This window comes from Mya arenaria, chromosome 7 (assembly GCF_026914265.1).
Source record: "Mya arenaria isolate MELC-2E11 chromosome 7, ASM2691426v1".
NCBI classification, from domain to species: domain Eukaryota; kingdom Metazoa; phylum Mollusca; class Bivalvia; order Myida; family Myidae; genus Mya; species Mya arenaria.
Genome location: NC_069128.1, coordinates 28,630,217 through 28,648,741, shown reverse-complemented (window position 1 = coordinate 28,648,741; position 18,525 = coordinate 28,630,217). Strand labels below are relative to the sequence as shown.

General features: G+C 34.1%; 2 protein-coding genes across 4 annotated transcripts in view; one reads left to right on the top strand and one right to left on the bottom strand.

Annotated features, from left to right (window-relative positions):
• LOC128240696 (islet cell autoantigen 1-like) overlaps nt 1-18,525 on the top strand; it is a 34,167-nt gene that overhangs the window by 3,889 nt on the left and 11,753 nt on the right. For 2 of the 3 annotated variants that reach the window (XM_052957431.1, XM_052957430.1), the window contains exons 2-11: nt 949-990; nt 1,892-2,069; nt 2,740-2,812; nt 4,270-4,393; nt 5,783-5,981; nt 6,360-6,584; nt 6,868-6,956; nt 8,106-8,171; nt 10,074-10,168; nt 11,322-11,462. In XM_052957431.1, the coding sequence (XP_052813391.1) occupies nt 986-990; nt 1,892-2,069; nt 2,740-2,812; nt 4,270-4,393; nt 5,783-5,981; nt 6,360-6,584; nt 6,868-6,956; nt 8,106-8,171; nt 10,074-10,168; nt 11,322-11,462 (1,195 nt within the window). In that variant the 5' untranslated portion in view covers nt 949-985. The remainder of the gene's footprint in view (nt 1-948; nt 991-1,891; nt 2,070-2,739; nt 2,813-4,269; nt 4,394-5,782; nt 5,982-6,359; nt 6,585-6,867; nt 6,957-8,105; nt 8,172-10,073; nt 10,169-11,321; nt 11,463-18,525) is intronic. The other variant, XM_052957432.1, reaches the window with a different exon arrangement.
• LOC128240695 (E3 ubiquitin-protein ligase TRIM71-like) lies at nt 11,990-17,335 on the bottom strand. Its single transcript, XM_052957429.1, has 2 exons — nt 17,216-17,335; nt 11,990-15,499 (listed from the first exon to the last, which is right to left on the bottom strand). The coding sequence occupies exons 1-2, from the start codon at nt 17,216-17,218 to the stop codon at nt 13,331-13,333; spliced, it is 2,172 nt and encodes a 723-aa protein (XP_052813389.1). The 5' UTR covers nt 17,219-17,335; the 3' UTR covers nt 11,990-13,330.

The following is an 18,525-nucleotide window of genomic DNA, read 5'->3' as shown; positions in this document are numbered from 1 at the left end:
TAATCGAAAAATATTTTTGTTGAAATTATAAACGTCTTACGATATACCGTATCCCGATCTTCAACTGCCGTTTTAACCCGTATATACTCGATCAATATGATGCGAGTAACATTCCTTTCTACATAAATCTAAACAAACTCTCGGCTTGAAATTGACCTAAGAAAAAAAGTTCAAAAAATTGTTACTGGGTATTATACGCAGGCATTTTTTTGCATCAAAATCTGAGGGAAAAAAGTGCGTCTAATACCCAGTCATTTACGGTATTATGAGTTTTTTTCAGACATACAATATGTTTACATCATCTAATTGGAACCCCTGACCAAAGATACATGTGTAGAAGATAAATTGTTTGGGTAATGGTCTTTAAGGTTTCGAACAAGTGTAATTAAGCTCACTTAAAGTCTGATATGCATGTATGCCTTTATCTCACCATAATGTAGCTCACAAATAGCATCTTAGCAATGGAATTTACATTAAACAACTTCTGAAAGTCTGGGACAACTTCATAGACAACATAATTGTACAAACTAGAGTTGGTACCACTTCTCCTTTACCCCATTAATTTAGCCACGTTCGCCCACATATATCAGTGGTCTAAATTAGCACAAGCCCGCAGCCCTGCTCTGGTAAAATGCTTCCCAGGCTTGCTCAAATTTTGGGTTTTATACAGCAGAGTTTGTTAAAAAATGTAATGCCAAGCAGTAGTGTATGAATTCGGGCATGTTCATCCAAAAGACTAATTTTGGTGACTGATTTATTATCACCTTTATGGGTATATGTGACAACACGATACAATGTATTTTGCCACCATTTTTGCGTAAGTGGACGAAAAGTTGACGAATAGAGGGAAAATATATTTTTGCTATCAGTTATAACTTATAAGATTTGCCTTTTTGTATCAATATCTTCCATAGTGAATTCTGATTACAAAGTAATTGTATATTTCAGGTAAACAACATTGGGTGGTGCTACCAAAACCTCCATAATGTCGTAAGTTCATTAATGATTATTTGTATCAATGAAAGTTTGTTTGATAGTCCCAAGGTTCTTGACTCTACTTCGCTCATGAGGCTCACCTAATGTTCAAGACTTTTGCTCTCTGAACCTAAAAGAAATTGTGTCTAATTTCAAAACACACTGGTAACTTTAGTATAGTACATCTAGTTTTTCTATAAAAAAAGTAATTATTAAGTTGTTCTATGAGGAATAATTTATTTATAAAAAATTTTTTATGAACTTAACAAATATATATATATAGACTGTATATTATACATTCAATGTAGATAGATAATTTAAAATATTGCAACGTGTGTCATGCCATATTATGGTAGCAAATTTATCTTCCTTGTGTGTTGGTTTTTGCGAAAGATTTATGGCATATCTGTCTATAAAAAGCAACCAATCAATTTAAAAAGCTATTATAGTCATGAAAACAATAACCATTTATTGTGAAGCCTGCGAATAATGGCCGACACATACTGAGATTGCTTTGTCTGGGGTTGGTGTCACACTTTTGTTTCCGATCGTTAATGTTTGAACAACTTGGGTTAGAATCTCAAACTTGGAACACACATTGAGCATGGTCAGTATATGTCCAATTTTGATTTTGTGGTAAATATCTCAAAAGCCATAGTGACCATTAAGATTTACTGAAACAATTATCGGCACTCCGAACAGGTGACTAGCTTGTATAATTGTTGCCAAAATATTTCTTCAATAATGCCCCTTGACTAATTGAACTTTCAGCTAAAAAGGACTAGCATTGTCAGTTGGCAGCGTTTTGTCACATTTAAGCAACAACAAAAGTACACACAAATGAGTGATCTACATGTAAATTGATAACTCTAATTTTTTGTATAACCCTGTAAAACTATGCAATTCACCATTGCAGATCTCACGGGTATTCTGGGAGCAACTATGACCGGTTTGTGGAGAATCGTGAGACGTCCACCTTCCACAAGTTTAAGGAGACGTTCTGGACGACCAAGCAAGCTGTCATACAGAAGCTCGGCAAGAAGGAAGATGAACATGTGGTTGCATCGGATTCTCAGCTTGATGCCAAACTGGAGGTAAGATTTTTTTAAAGGTACTGTTGGTTCAGAGTTTTAAAGATGAAATCTTACTCCCAAATAAGATTTACCACAATTAATAATATTGTTTAAATATTCTAAAAAAGGATGAATAAATGTCAAAAACAATGGTTCTTATGAAGGAAACTGAGTTTAATTTGAAAGAAATGAGCATAATGTACAGTATTTCTACTTTATGAGACTATAGTAGAGCACAGTAAATCTTTTAGCATTCACCAATCATTTAATATTTTTGCGTTTTCTGCTATTGAATACACGGTTACAATCTATTTATTTGTTATTCATATTTTCCGTAAATGTACTATTTAGCAGGTACTTACAGGTTTATCAGCCAAAATTGATGTTTGTTATACATGTGTATGTATTGTTTTTGAATAAGAGTGTCACTTTAACTGGTCTCTTTTTCGAAGAAAATAGGTTTTGTTTATTGTCACTAGAGTGGAAGCATACAAAAACTTCAACCTTAGTCATTATTTTAAGTATACTAAGGACATCCACAAACAAACCAAAAACGTTTGAACATGTTGAAATATTTCACACATTAGACTGTTGTACCTATATATAAATAAGTTCTAAGGAGTAAAGGGTATTTGTCCTTGCTATATGAGCGCATATAAAACACAAAGTTCACTAATCACTATGATTTCAGGTTTTCAAGGCCATACAGAAGTCGTGCATGGAGCTTCTGCGAGCCATTGAGAAGTACCAGGACAGACTGTGTGGTCAGTACAATGGCCACAAGATCTTATTGCATAGCTATTAGCATAGTATCAATCAGTCAATTGTATAAAACTGGCCCCAATATTCAGGGCTTTTTCTATAGTATCCCAGGGCTTCCGTTAAAGGAAGTTTGGAAGTATATTACTCCCTAGAAATGGTTAAAACTTTCACAATTGATTCCTTGGAAGTAAAAAAAACTTACATAATTTTGAAAAAAACTTACTAATTTGAAAGCTTGGAAGTTCAAAATATCAAAACCTGATGTCAATATTACTTTTATGGTCACAATTTCAATAAGTCTTGAAGTAAAATGAATTATAATAATATGAATCTGAATTTGGCAAGTTATACTTGATTTTTAAATAATTGTATTCGGGAGACATAAACTTCCAAATTTCAGTAAAAAACTTCCAAAATTGATTGACAGGAAGTTCATACTTCCAGTTTCAAATTCTTAATGGAAGCCCTGGTATCCAAGGGTCCAACTATTGGACTCATTCCCAAAGTCTTTTTACCTGTACTAGTTCACTCACTATCCTGATAAATTATGTGATGTAAAGTTTTTGGGAATAAGTGAAATCATGAATCGTTGATTTTCATCACATTCAGAGATCAGTATGAAATCTGTCATGATTTATTGCAGTAGATATTTACACCCCAAGGACTGATATTTCAGGTGTTTCAAGTCTTTTGAAGGGAAAAGAAACTTATATTTCACGATGCAAATTTTCCCAAAATGTCTAGGGTGTTTCTCCCAAAATGGGATATCACAAAAAAACTCAAGTCAATTCTCAATCTCTGTCTCAACTCATGGTCACACATAGAAGCTTAGTATTATTAAAAAATCTTGATCGATTTCACTATTTAACATAAATATTTTTCATTGAATATGCTGAAAAAATATTATGTTAATATTTCAATGAAAACTTATTCTAGGGCAAAAAATATACTTAAGTAATTGTTAAAAGTTGAACCCAAATACATTTTATGGTGTAGAATATTGTGTCAACATATTCAATGAGAGAATGCGTTTTTAAAAGGTGTCCAAACATTTAAAAACTTTAATAACTTAATGTTAGATGGTAAAATGAGTTGAGTCTGAGATTGAGATTTGACTTAAGTATTTTTGTGATATTGCAGCCTAATAAATTCATAAGTTTGGTTAACCGAAACCTTTACTGATTGGTCAATATTTATCCAATAACTACCATTAACCAATTAAACATATAATAAGTAATCAAAACATGCAGAATAACACTGAGTTAACATAATGGACAACGTATCAATTGTTTATGTAATTGCTTGCTGTGTTTTGAGTAAGAACCATACCTGTTTAACAGATTAAAAAACAATAATGTACGTTGAAACGCATTAAAGTTTTATTTGTTAGATAACCAAAAACTAGAGTATAAGTTGATCTAGCTCAGAGAATGAATATTCAATGAATTTATCTTTTCAGCCCTATCGATGGAGGAGAATGCCACAGGCCGATTTTTGAAGGCAAACAGTGGGCAGGACAAGACAAGGGCGGGAAAGATGATGGCAGCTGTTGGCAAGTCACAGAGTTTCTCAGCTCAGCAGAGGTAAATATTGTGTTTGGTAATGCATTAGTTTTCTATTGGCTAACAGTGGTAAGTATGAAACAGAGGCTTGAAACTGATGGCTACTGTTGGAAAATTGTTGAGTCTCTCTGCTAAATAGAGGAATTTCTTAATAGTTGAACTTTCTGAAACTGATGGCTACTGTTGGCAAATTGTTGAGTCTCTCTGCTAAATAGAGGAATTCCATTATAGTTGAACTTTCTGAAACTGATGGCTACTGTTGGCAAATTGTTGAGTCTCTCTGCTAAATAGAGGAATTCCATTATAGTTGAACTTTCTGAAACTGATGGCTACTGTTGGCAAATTGTTGAGTCTCTCTGCTAAATAGAGGAATTCCATTATAGTTGAACTTTCTGAAACTAATGGCTACTGTTGGCAAATTGTTGAGTCTCTCTGCTAAATAGAGGAATGTCTTAATAGTTGAACTTTCTGAAACTGATGGCTACTGTTGGCAAATTGTTGAGTCTCTCTGCTAAATAGAGGAATTCCTTAATAGTTGAACTTTCTGAAACTGATGGCTACTGTTGGCAAATTGTTGAGTCTCTCTGCTAAATAGAGGAATTCCTTTATAGTTGAACTTTCTGAAACTGATGGCTACTGTTGGCAAATTGTTGAGTCTCTCTGCTAAATAGAGGAATTCCTTGAACTTTCTGAAATGAATGGAGGTAATCCTTAATCGTGTCAACTGTCAACCTCAAATAAATGGCATTATAAATTTGGTAAGAAGTTTCTTATAATCAGTGATGTAAACTGAATAAAAATCCTGGTCCAGAAAATAGAGAAAACCCAGTTTGGGTGTAAGGGGTTTCAGACCTAAAGCAGGGTAAAGGGACTTATATTTTGAAATTGTTTCCAAAGCCAGTGCTCTTGCTAGGCATAAATAATGTGGCGCAACGCCCTATTGCCCTTTTACGGCGCCCTGCTGCCCTTTCAACCCCCCTCCTGTGCCCATTTCATTGACAGAGCCCTCTTTGATGATTAATAAATTAAAACAGCAGGCACACCATTACACGTTCCAGTAATCATAATTTAACCTAAGGTGATTCTTAAGTCGGGAGAAAGCAATTATATATCCATTTCAAGGTACTCTGATAACTCCTTACTATATTGAATGCATATATCTTGCAAAATATTATTTTAAAGCTGTTCGAAAATTGAAAGCGCTCAATCCATATTTAAGGATTCATTCTGAACTTTAATCAAACCTGAATAATGTCTTGTTACATAGCTTTTGGCTGTTTAGTTGAGGTGTCATCATTTATAAGTAATAAAACAGAAAAACAATGTTGACAAGTATTCCATTTCAAATTCCTTAAATCCATCACAGATGAATTGCAAGAAATTTTGATTTATATTTATCTTATCCCACAGGTTGGCTCTGAGAGTCCCACTTGTCCGTTTGTACCAAGAGGTGGAAACATTCCGATACCGGGCCATCTCGGACACCTTAATGACCATAAATCGTATGGAGGGGGCGCGGACAGAGTATAGAGGGGCCCTGCTGTGGATGAAGGATGTGTCTGAACAGCTCGACCCTGACACCTATAAACAGCTGGAGAAATTCAGAAAGGTTTGGCTTTTTAGTCAGTAATTGTCAATCCCCAAGTAATGCAAGGTCAACGTGCAAATTTGTTACAAATTATGCTGAATTTGTTCGATAATATTATTTATAAAAATAAAACATCACAGTATTCTTAATTCCATAACTGAAATAAGGCTTTTAGATTTTCAAGGGGAAAATCCAGTTATTGTCGCAGCCATTGGGTAATTGTTGTCTTATAATTATGGAATTAAAATTTGGGCACCATTGAATTTGAAAATCCTTATAGATCAATTAACATTGTATTGGGTTTGTAAACATTCATAATTGTAATTTACATACATGTATGTGCAAAAAATATTATCACTAAGGCTTAAATAACAACACAAACATTTTCTTGACATACAGGTTCAAGCACAAGTGAAAAAAACAAAGGCACGTTTTGACAAACTGAAACTAGACGTGATGCAGAAGATAGACCTTCTAGCCGCGAGTCGATGTAACATGTTCTCGCACGTTCTCGCAAACTACCAGTCATCCTTACTTCATTTCTGGGAGAAAACGTCGCGTACAATGACAGCTGTGGCAGAGAGCTTCAAGGGATACCAGTACTATGAGTTCAACATTATAAAGGTGAATGGTAGTCATACAATGTTCTGCCCCACGAGGTGGGGTGTGGGGCCTGGTGGGGGGGGGGGGGCAAACCTAGGATGTTACTTCCCACAGACTGCAGTTTGATGGGTTACTCTAACAAACAATTGTTATTCTGAGTGCACCAAATTTTGGTTTCATTTGTGTTGGCCAAAGTTTGACATGTAGGTTTTTTTTCTAATGTGTATGTAAGGAATTTTAAGATTTAAGATAAGAAAATCAAATTTAATAAATAGAACCAACTGTATGGGTCCCTGTATTTCAGGAGTTACAAGAGCCATCCAAACATCTGTCAGAAAACACAAGAGAACCGGCAGAGAGGGATATCATTCCGGATGATTTTGACCCTGAAAAGTAGGTCATCGCGGGGAGTGTGGGGTAGGGGAGGGAGGTATATAGGAGTAGCAGAGGGGGAGGAATGTGGGGGACTTGTTTATTTTTTAATTTTTTTATGCATTATGTTTAAATAACAAAATAAGCGTATAATTTGTGTACAGTTAAAAACAGTATGCCTTATAAATGTTTTTTTTAAATAGCTACATGGCCACAAAGTCCCAGTTAAAAAAACGCCAAAATATCACTTATATATTTTTATTTTTACACAAATCATGTTTTTTTGTTTTGTTTTGATCATTGTAGTCAAATGAGTTCAACACAATAATCACGTAAAAATTAATATATTTTTTTGAAATAACCTATATTTTTTGCTTTTAACTAGAAAAGTAGTTCACCTTGGTTTGAGTTTGGGGATGGGGGTTGGCAGAGAGATATATGTACCATACAGGCACTTTTTGACCCTGAAAAGTAGCCCACCTTAGTTGGGGTTTGGGGATGGGGGTTGACAAAGTGAGGGGAGTTAAGGGAGAGAGATATATGTTTCAATAAAGTACTTTTCCTTGGGATGGGGCAAAGTGGATGGATGCTAGGAGTGGAGGGGGGGGGGGGGTGAATGGTTAGGGTTAGCAGTGTTATCAATAAGAAACAGCTGCTGGCCAAAACAGACAGTTCATATGGCAATTTGGCAGGTTTCAATTTTGAAAAATTAGTGAATTTAAGTTGTTGCTGGTCGTTTACTTTATTATTTGAATAGGTTCAACTAAAACTTATTGACATCCCTCGGTAAGCCAGTTGAAAGAGATATTATAAAAGCATTTTAACCTGAAAATTGAAAGAGATATTACCCGGTATACAAGATTTATTCCGTGAAAAGTAGATCTTCTTGGAATAATGAAGGTGGGGATGAGGCTGATAAGGGGGTGACACAGAGGCAGATTCTGTATAGCTCAAATAGTAATTTAGTTTTGCATTTTATTGTAATACAGTTACAGTTATTATTTGCTGGTTGTGGTTTTCATATGTGTTATAGTCAAATCAGTTTTATTGTAATCCCAGTAAAAAATATCTTAAAAAATAAAATCCCATTTCTGTTCGGTGTGTATTGCATGCTATGTTTTGTTGTAAATTAATACTCATTTTTTGCATGTTGTTTTTATTTTATGGTAGATATTTGGAAGAAGAAGATTCAAGGAAAAAGGAGAACTGTGATAAATGTAGGGATATAAATGACAGGTATAACATGGCAAAGTTTAGGTCCAACATCCTAAGCTTATGATTGCAGTTACCAATATTTCATTGCTTAGCTTGAATAGGCTTAACAATATAAGCTTATGTTTGAAGTTACCCAGTATAACATCAATTAGCTTAGGTATAACATCATAAGCTTATGCTTGAAGGTACTAGGTAGCTTAGGTTTAACAACATAAGCTTATGTTTGAAGGTACTAGGTAGCTTAGGTTTAACATCATAAGCTTATGTTTGAAATTACAAAATATAACATACATAAAGCTTATGTTTAACATTATAAACTTATGTTTGAAGTTCCCCAATATAACATCCATTAGATTTAGTTAAACATTAATGATTATGTTTGAAGATATGTGGAAGCTTAGATTTACATCATAAGCTTATGTTGAAGTTACACTGTCGCTAGTATGTTTAACATTATAAGCTTTTGTTTGAATTTATGAGTTAGCTTAGGTTAAACTTCATAAGGTTACAGTTGAAGTTACCTGGTAGCTTATGTTTGACATAATAAGCTTATGTTTGAAGTTACCTGGTAGCTTAGGTTAAACATCATAAGCTTACATTTGAAGTTACCTGGTAGCTTAGGTTAAACTTAAAAAGCTTACATTTGAAGTTACCTGGTAGCTTAGGTTAAACTTCGTAAGGTTACAGTTGAAGTTACCTGGTAGCTTATGTTTGACATAATAAGCTTATGTTTGAAGTTACCTGGTAGCTTAGGTTAAACATCATAAGCTTACATTTGAAGTTACCTGGTAGCTTAGGTTAAACTTAATAAGCTTACATTTGAAGTTACCTGGTAGCTTAGGTTAAACATCATAAGCTTATGTTTGATGTTACACAATGTAACAACCATAAAGCTTATGTTTAACATCATGATTATATTTGAAGATATGTGGTAGCTTAGGTTTAACATTAAAAGCTTATTTTTAAAGATACAAGGTAGCTTACATTTGACACCAAAAGCTTGAAGATGGCCAGAAGTTAAGGTTTAACATCATAAGCTTATGTTTAAAGTTATCTGGTACCTTAGATTCTGATTTCTTTTGTCGTCTATAATTGGTTTGTTTACCATCTACAGGCCACTTTGATGAAACTTGGTCAGAATAGCAGTCTTCATGACAAGTTTGATGCATGGCCACATTGTGTCAAAATGAAGGTCACATCATAAATAACATATTGATTTTAGTTGAGCATTTTAGGACTGCCATGGTTGTCTTATTTTCAAATTAATACTCTGGTGTATTTTTCAAAGACGTCAATGTATTGTGCAATCTGTGGTGTCATTGACGCCAGGGGTTTGCAAAAACATTAACCTTGGTCAAAATTAAAAAAAGATTCAAAAAATTCAAATGTACATGTAGCAAGTCTCTGTATCAAGGCCCATAACTCGAATAATTGCTAAACTATGCCCCTTCTGACTGAACAGAAACATGAGATGGCTGATGACATCTGCTAGCTCTTTCCTTTTTTGTATGATATAATTTTTTATGCCTTACTTTGTATGCTCTCTGTGTTTGCATGTTTTTTTTTTATGTTCTGTATGTTATTTTACAATATAAATACATTTTTTTCTGTAATGTTTACATGTAGACAATTGTATCAGCAAATAGAGTGTCTATTTTACTGTTATTGATGAAGCATCACAAGAAATAATTATGATGCTGTGGTTGACAATGGAACTGAACTATTATTTTCAATTATTCAAATTTAAAAAAAAATAACTTGTGTTTATTTTAAAAATTGATTTATTTACTGAGTAAAATTAGTTTACATTTGCTTTTTAATCCGGTTGCAAAAAAGATAATAACATAATGATATATAACCATCATCTAATTATAGATTTTAATAGTATTTAACCAGATTATTATTATCACTGCTTTCTACTAGATTGGTTACCCTAGAAGAGGATCCAGAAGAAGAAGCAAGAGAGGAAACCAGTCTACAAAATCTCATGGCTGAAACCCATGCTATGAACCAGGCTGGTAAGTCACTCAGAGAGTTACCATCCTTTTCTGTTAGACTGGTTACCCTTAAGTTTGAAAAACACATGGAACAGACTGGTAAATCTATCAGGGAGTTTCCTATCCATTTTAGACTGGTTACATTTGAGGTAGAAACATTTTAATCAAGCTGGTCATTCACTGAGGAGTTTCCTTCCCCTTCTTTTAGACTGGTTACCCTTGAGGTAGAAACACTTAAACCAAGCTGGTAAGTCACTCAGAGTTACCTACCTTTTCTGTTATGCCCTTGAGGTAGAAACACTTAAACCAAGCTGGTAAGTCACTCAGAGTTACCTACCTTTTCTGTTATACTGGTTGCCCTTGAGGCAGAAACACATGAACCAGGCTTGTAAGTCACACAGAGGGTTTCTTACTCTTGCCGTTTGACTGGTTACCCTTGTGGCAAAAACACATGAACCAGACTTGTTAGTCACACAGAGAGTTACCTACTCCTTCTGTTAGACTGATTACCCTTGAGGAAGACACGCGTGAACCAGGCTGGTTTGACACTGAATTAATTCTGGCTTAAATTGTTCTAGAGTTATGCCCCGTGACTTAAGTTTCTGAAACAAAAAAATGAGTGCTGACATGCACTTGTGATGTTCTTGTTGTTAGCCAGGTTCTGAGCCAGGATTTAAAAAGAACACCGTCCTTCAGAAAAATGACAGGGTGCTAAGGGTAAAAAGGGCACATTGAATAGGGCTATGAAGAACTTGAACATTATGAATTGGCAGAAAATGGTGGGAATTGTGTTTAAATGAATTTTACATCTCAACTGCCAGATATATGTAAAGTGTGTATGCATTTATAATCTTACTATAAGTTTTAAACAATACAAAAGAAATATTTGACAGTCTTGAGCATTTAATTTTCTAAAGGCAGAAGGCTGTCAATGCTGAGAAAAGGGAGAGGCTGCTGCACCCTTCCAAAGACCCTTCAGCAAAACTCCTATTTTTGCCTTTTGTTGTAATTGTTTCACGATTAAATTTTGACATTACTTACCTGTTCTCCTTGATTATACATGTATTTCATTTATATGCTCCGGTATTTCGCTAATTCTCTGATACATATTCATAACTGTCAAAACTGCACATAAAGTGTATTCATCAAATATAATATTGCTGACTGGTTTCAGGATTGCCAAAAGAGCTTCAGAGTGGAGATAACCAGTCCATGCAGAACTTCCTGGAGTTTGGCACAGAGGCTACGGAATCAATGGAGAGTTTAAAACTACTGCCAGTACCTAAGAAGCAACATAAGCAGAATTTAAATCATGGTAAGTTACTGCCAAATTTTTAAAGAACAGGAAATTTAGGCTTGCGGCTTGACAAAATTCATGAGCCCAATGGAAAATCAAATCCTGATTCAGCCACTGAATTTAAATAAGGGCTAAGAAAACTTCTGGCTTTTGTTTGCAGTTTTAGTTTAAACATTATATATTAACAATGATTGTGAAGAAAGTTATGATGACTTTTACTAAGTCACTCTTGTTGGCACGATGTTGTGTGAGAGTGTGGTTTTGTGTTGTGGGGGAAACCGGAGTGCCGCAGAAAACCCACTTGTCCGGCTTGGTGACCACCAACCAAACTTACATGTGCCCAGGCTGCCTTGTTAAGAAGCGAGTGTGCTAACCACTGCACTATGCAGACAACCTTATCTCTTTTATTGCTGTTCATTTCTTTTGTTACATGAAATGCGAATGTTTAGCTGTTGTTGTTTTTTTTCATTTTCAGTGATAACTATTATTTGTATGAAAAAGAAAGACTAGAGAACTAAGCTTTTATTTTGCACACAGTCAACTGTGTTAAGTCTTAAACATGCATAAGGATTTTTTTTTAAACTAAAATCAAGGAACAACAACCAGATGTCAATTGTCAATTGTATAATAGTTGTATAGTAGTTGTACAGAGGTTATATCTTTTAGTTAGGTTGCACCTTTTAATGACATAAGTGATGGAAAAAACTATTGGATAAGTATTGACAAATCAATAAACATCATTGCTAACTTTTACAAAAGTTGAGAAAGCATCAATTGTTTACGCAACGCTGCATCTAATATATATATGATAACATGTTAAAGGTACTCGCTCATGTTTTTTTAAACAAAAAAACTAGTTTTCCTGGTTATATGCATCTGAAAACACTTATTTAATCATTATTTTACTCTATGATATTGAAATTGCAGAAAAAAATAGTTATAAAAAAGAATTTTTGTTTTTGTTGGGTGCGAATCCATGTCAGTAAAGTCATGAAAAAACTACAAAAATGATGCCTTTACCACAAGGCCACCAGGACTTTAACAAAAGTGGTGGATATTTTTACCTCTTAACAATACATAAATATGATCACATGATAATGTCAATCAACAATCACACAAAAACAAATCTGCAATTAAGTGACAAATTGCGTGTTAGGGTTAGCTAATGAAAATTGTGGTCCTCAATGACGATACTTGAGCAAATATCAAGATTTGCTAAAGTGCTCCAGCTTTTGGTTTGTTAGTTTTAACACTACTAATGATTTGCCACACTTTATTTTGTCATACAAAAAATGTGCATTTAACAAAAACATGAGCAAGTACCTGTAACAGTCTTAAAGCTCAGTAAGGAATGCAAAAGAAAAATATTGCTATGCTAAATAAAAAAAAATATGTTTCTAGAACCCTTTTCTCACAGGTAATTATAGACAATAACCTTCGCAAGAACTTCGATGATCACAAATTTACCTTCATCAGTCACAGCTAACCCAATAGGGTGCCAGCAATTGCAAATAATTTTAATAATTCCTGTTAAATATTGCCAAAGTTTTTGTCATAAAACCCCTATAATCAGAGGTATTTATAGACCTTAATTTTCCTGAAAGCTTCAGTGACCACTAATTCCCCCTTATCAGTCATAGCTAACCCCGTTGGATGCCTGCATTTGTCCCTAATTTTAATAGTTCCTGTTAAATATTGCCAAAGTTTTTGTCGTAAAACCCCTATAATCAGAGGTATTTATAGACCTTAATTTTCCCGAGAGCTTCAGTGGACACTTATTCCCCCTTATCAGTCATAGCTATCCCCACCGGATGCCGGCATTTGTCCATAATTTTATTAGTTCCTGTTAAATATTGCTAAAATATGTGTCCTAACACCCACACTATTCATAGATATTTATAGACCTTAACTTTCCCCAGAGCTTCAGTGACCACTAGTTCCCCCTTATCAGAGATAGCTAACCCCATCGGATGCCAGCAATTGTCTGCCTTTGTGATAAGGAACTGAGAAAACATCCCATCAGGGAGGAGCACATGTATCCGGTGATTCTGATTATCAGCTATGAAGATGTAGCCATATTCATCACAGCAAACTCCATACGGCTGCAGAATTTCGTTTTTTCCTATACCATACTGGCCATATGTTGTAAGGTATTCTCCAGTAGGGCCAAAAAATTTCAGATGTGGCGATGCTGTGTCAGTGACTATGATGTTGTCCTGAGGTGTGACAGTCACATAGAATGGGTCTACCAGGGCCTTGTTCTTCTTTCCATCATTTCCACCAATTGTCCTTATAAGGTTGCCAGTCTTGGGATCATGGACGGTGATGTGTCTCAGTTGGCAATCCAGAATGATAATTTGCCCTTTGGAGTTGACAGTTATTCCCCTTGGATACTCAATTCCTTCTGTTATAGTCAGAACATGATCCCCCTTCATTGTGAAGATCTTCACATTTTCAGCTTCATGGTCAGTTATAGCAATTTCTCCAGATTTGAGGGCAACAACATCGAAAGGTGTTGCAAGCTTGTTTTCTCCCTGTCCTGCTATCTCTTGCTTCAGTTTACCACCTCGATCAAACACCTTGACAGCCTTATTGTCTCTGTCAACAATAACAATCTCACCATTCTTGGTAACAGTAATACCAGTAGGCCATACTTCTTTATTGTCATACATTCCTTTGGCATCAAGCTCATGGACAAGTTCAGGGCAGTTTTTGACATTTGGTAGCATTGTGGAAATCTGCAGGGCACTTTGTGAAGCTAGACCACTATCAGAGTGTGTGAAATCATCACGGCTGATTTGGAGGCGACCAAATATTGTCTGCAGGTTCCTTTCGGAAGAGTTTCCAAGTTGGAAATTAGCTTTCAGTCTTGTCTTTAAGCCATCCATATGCATGTGTGTAAGCTCAGTCAGTCTCTTGTTGATGGGACGATGTAAGGATAGCATTTCATCAGGTTTGCCATGTTCCAGAAGAAATCTTAGAAAATCTTCATTGTTTTCAAGTGATTGGGCTGCAGTTTTTAGGTTTGAGCTTCTAACTTGTATTTCACATCTTTCTTTGTCAGTTTCTTCATTTAAAGTTACCAGATATTGAGCCTTCTGTTCATCAATGAATTTGTGGAGTTTTTCAGTGTGTGACTTGATATCACCAATTGTCTTTTCTCGATTTCTCACAATGGAGGCATCGTAGTTGCTCAGGAACTGAAGATAGTTGTGGATGGTAGGAATCTGGTTCTGTATTCCTTTCAGGAGATTCTTCATCTGAACCTCATACCTGAGTTTTGCTTTCTCTGTATCACACCATTTATGGTTGTCATGGCTGCTCACCTTGCATTCTTTGCAGATGAGAACTTCACACCTCTCACAAAACATGCTCATTGGTTCTTCTTTGTGGGTGGGGCAGGTTTGTATCTGATATTGACGGATGTCTATGTCATTGAGACCCTTTCTTGCCTGCTCGTATGGAACGACCTTGTGAAGCCTTGTGACCTTGGTCCTATGATGAGCCCCTGTGCAGCTCTGACACATGTTGTCATGGCAATCCAGACATAAGTGGGTGGCAGGAACTACTTTACCGTCATAGCGACAATAGTCACATTGACGAGATTTCTCATGCTTGTATTCATACATCAAACACAGATCCTTCATAAAGGTATTTTCAGGAAACTCAGCATGTTTTATGTTACCAATACTGATCTCCGCTTTACATATTGGACAAATTATTGTTTTATTCCTTGTTCTATTCACTTTTGCTCCATTTGTTTCTGAACTTGTCCTTGATTCAACTAATTTTCCATCTTCACTATCTCCTTCACTTTTTGAATCACAGTCTATATTATTTTTAGACTGGAATCCAGAATTTTCAGACTGGTTTTCAATTTCTACCACTTTGTCTATACATTCCTTGCAGAATGTATGGAGACATGGAAGCAGTCTAGGGTCAGTGTACACTTTTTTACACAGGTAACAGCGTAGGAAACCACTTTCAAGGAGTTCACCAAGTGTTGGGGTTTCAGTTTCTCTACTGGCTTCTCCCGACATCTTGTCTGCCTTGTTCTGGAAGCAGAATGAATATGTTAGTTAACGTTTTACTTACTCAAATTAAGTTTCTTACAATTGTGAAGGGCTACTTTCATTGGAGTCACTTGAATGGCATGGTCGATGCCGAAAGCATCAGGGGACGTATTCATAAAGCTTCTAGTGAATTTTTTCATCTAAATGAAAAAACTATAATTTCTAACAACAAATATTTAAATACCCTCTACTTATTATCAATTTTTCATATTCCTTTATTTTTTGGATTTTTTCCTTGCTTAATTTGATATTTTTGGTGTAAAACATTTTTTGTTTCATTAAATTTAAACATGCACTCTTACTCCCAAATAAGATCTACCACAATTAATAATATTGTTTAAATATTCCAAAAGGGATGAATAAATGTCGTAAATGAGTTTAATTCTGAAGAATTTATCATAAAACATGTTTTTTCTACCCTATGAGACTATAGGAGACCACAATCATTGAAAAATTTTGCGCTTTCTGCTATTAAATACACGGTTACAATCTTGTTATCAGTAATTAATATTTTCAATAAATGCATTATTTAGTAAGCAGTTAAAGGTTTGTTAGTCAAAATTGGTGTCTGTTATACATGTGTATGCATTGATTTTGAATAAGAGTGTGTCACTTTAACTTTTTAAGTTGAAAATTTGCATTTATAAGCTTTATTAAGATTGCATTTTTTTTTAATCATTTAAGTCGGATGATTTAAAACATAAAAATGCATTAAAATTTAAAAAAATAATTTTGGAATCAACCTACCAGTACATTGTGCACCTTCAATCATTTACAATCGAACACTAAGACTTTCATGATTCTGATTTATAAGTAAAACGCTGTAGAATCCATAACTTGAACAAACATTTACCTTTACGCTGTGACAAGACAGAGAGGACTTGTTTTAATTTCACACTTACTCGACAGAAGTGATAATCAATACGCAATAATTAATCATTGATAAAATGAAATCAACCCCGGGGTCTCATAACATCCCTGCCTTCGCTTGGCAACCCTGGAATATCGGCATGCAAAGTACTTGACGATTTGACAATTGATTTAAAATGATGAGCGGCAATTTAAGATAATTTTGTAAGTGAATAAAGGAACCCATTGATCTCCTGTGAAATGTTGAAAATTTAATACCTATCAGTTTAAATGGTTTAGTTGTATTGATATTGTAAACTTACATTTCACTGAAATTACAAGTTTAGTTTAAAATCAAAACCTAACTTGATTTAGGATTCATTCATAATTACTGATATTGAACTTATATAGTGCCATATATATTTAATATTCAGTTTAATCAAGTTTATATATTTGACATAAAAAACTATTCAGTTTATGAGTAATAGGAACTGTTCCATTCTGTTAATAAAATGTACTATTAATTAAAACTTTTCCAACAAGGACTTCTATGTTTAATTTATGATAAAACTTGTATTTTAACTATTATTATTACTTATTTTTTTTGTTAACAGTCACAAAGTTTGCTATGAATAATATTTATAAAAGGAATTATTCCATTGTACCCTCCCTGTTAAAAGTGTTATGATTTCATCTTAAAGGAATTAAATTTTTACAGTACTACCTTAATAATTTTACGTCATGATTAACCAGCTTCAAAATCTATACAAATATTAAAATTCAATCTTATTAATATGCAATTTTCTTTCAAAAATAGTTGAAAAAAAAATATAAGACAAAATTACTAACCATCTCACATTTCGTTAGAAACCATTAAACCTCGTTTATGTAATACACACAAATTGTTTAACAACGTATTAAATATTTGCACTGCCTCCAAAAGTTTGCTTAGTGTATTTTTTTTTTTTACATTCAGCCGTCTAATGCCTTATCGACTTGATTTTAATTACTGTGAACATGAAAACTCTTATCCAGCAAGATTGGATCAATTTTACTTATGAGATTTCTCTCCATGTCAGGGGCGTTCAAAAAGTTGAATTAGAATGCCACAAGTCCAAATACTCTGTTTAATAATTATAGGTTATTTATTGATCTGTACAATAATATGGAGTTATATTTTGACAGCTGGGAAAACCATATTGGATAAGCCATTATAGGTGAGTTCAATATGTTGTTCTTTTCCAGCTGTGTACATGTCCAAAAATATTGTACAGGACAATGTTAATTATAACTTATTTATTCTTTACTTTCATTACTCCAAACTTTTTTATGTTTTTTTTTGTTAACTAACAACAATTGATCATAGTGAGTACAGAGGATTTATGTCACTCTTACTTTAGAGCGTCTGTCGATCCTGATTTTCATTCCTAACCTTTACATGCGTGTCAGTCTTAATTGAAGGATTACCATGGGACTTTAAAATTGTACAAAACAGAAAAAATATGGGATGTTTGTACATGTGCGTCCATATATGAAAATATATTGTACGGAATTAGGTGAAGTTACTGATTTGTATCATGTTGTCAAAGACAACGTTCAAGAACTAACATGTGTATGTAAGTAAATTGCATAGAAATTTATCTGCATTATAGTTAAAGCACTAATTGTTTCCGCTCGAATATTGGAGTTATATTTATTGACAAAAACAAACGAAACACTTGCCGAAAAGGTTCACCTTAAAGTCTTTATCAAATTTCAAAAGTATGAGATTAATTTATTGAACAGCCCTTGAGTAATTTCAACTAGTAGTCGTATAACCACCTAATCCATTGTATACATAATGATGTTTGTCATGCCGTTTTCAACACAAAACTCCCATTTGAATTTGAACTAGACGAATTATAAGCTTTTTATGTTTACATTAGTATTTAAAAAGTTTCAATTGGAAAAAAAAAGTTTCAAAAGTGAAAGAATGAAATTAAATTTAAGACATGTATCAGTTTGAAGGTATTATCTTTAATACAAATATTGCCTGTAGATCTTTTGTGGATCTGTATCGATATTGAATATATTTGAGATTTTTTTTTATATTGATGAATAAAGGTATATAAAATTTAGGCAAAATGTAATTAAACGATCAGGAATTGTACTAGAGAATA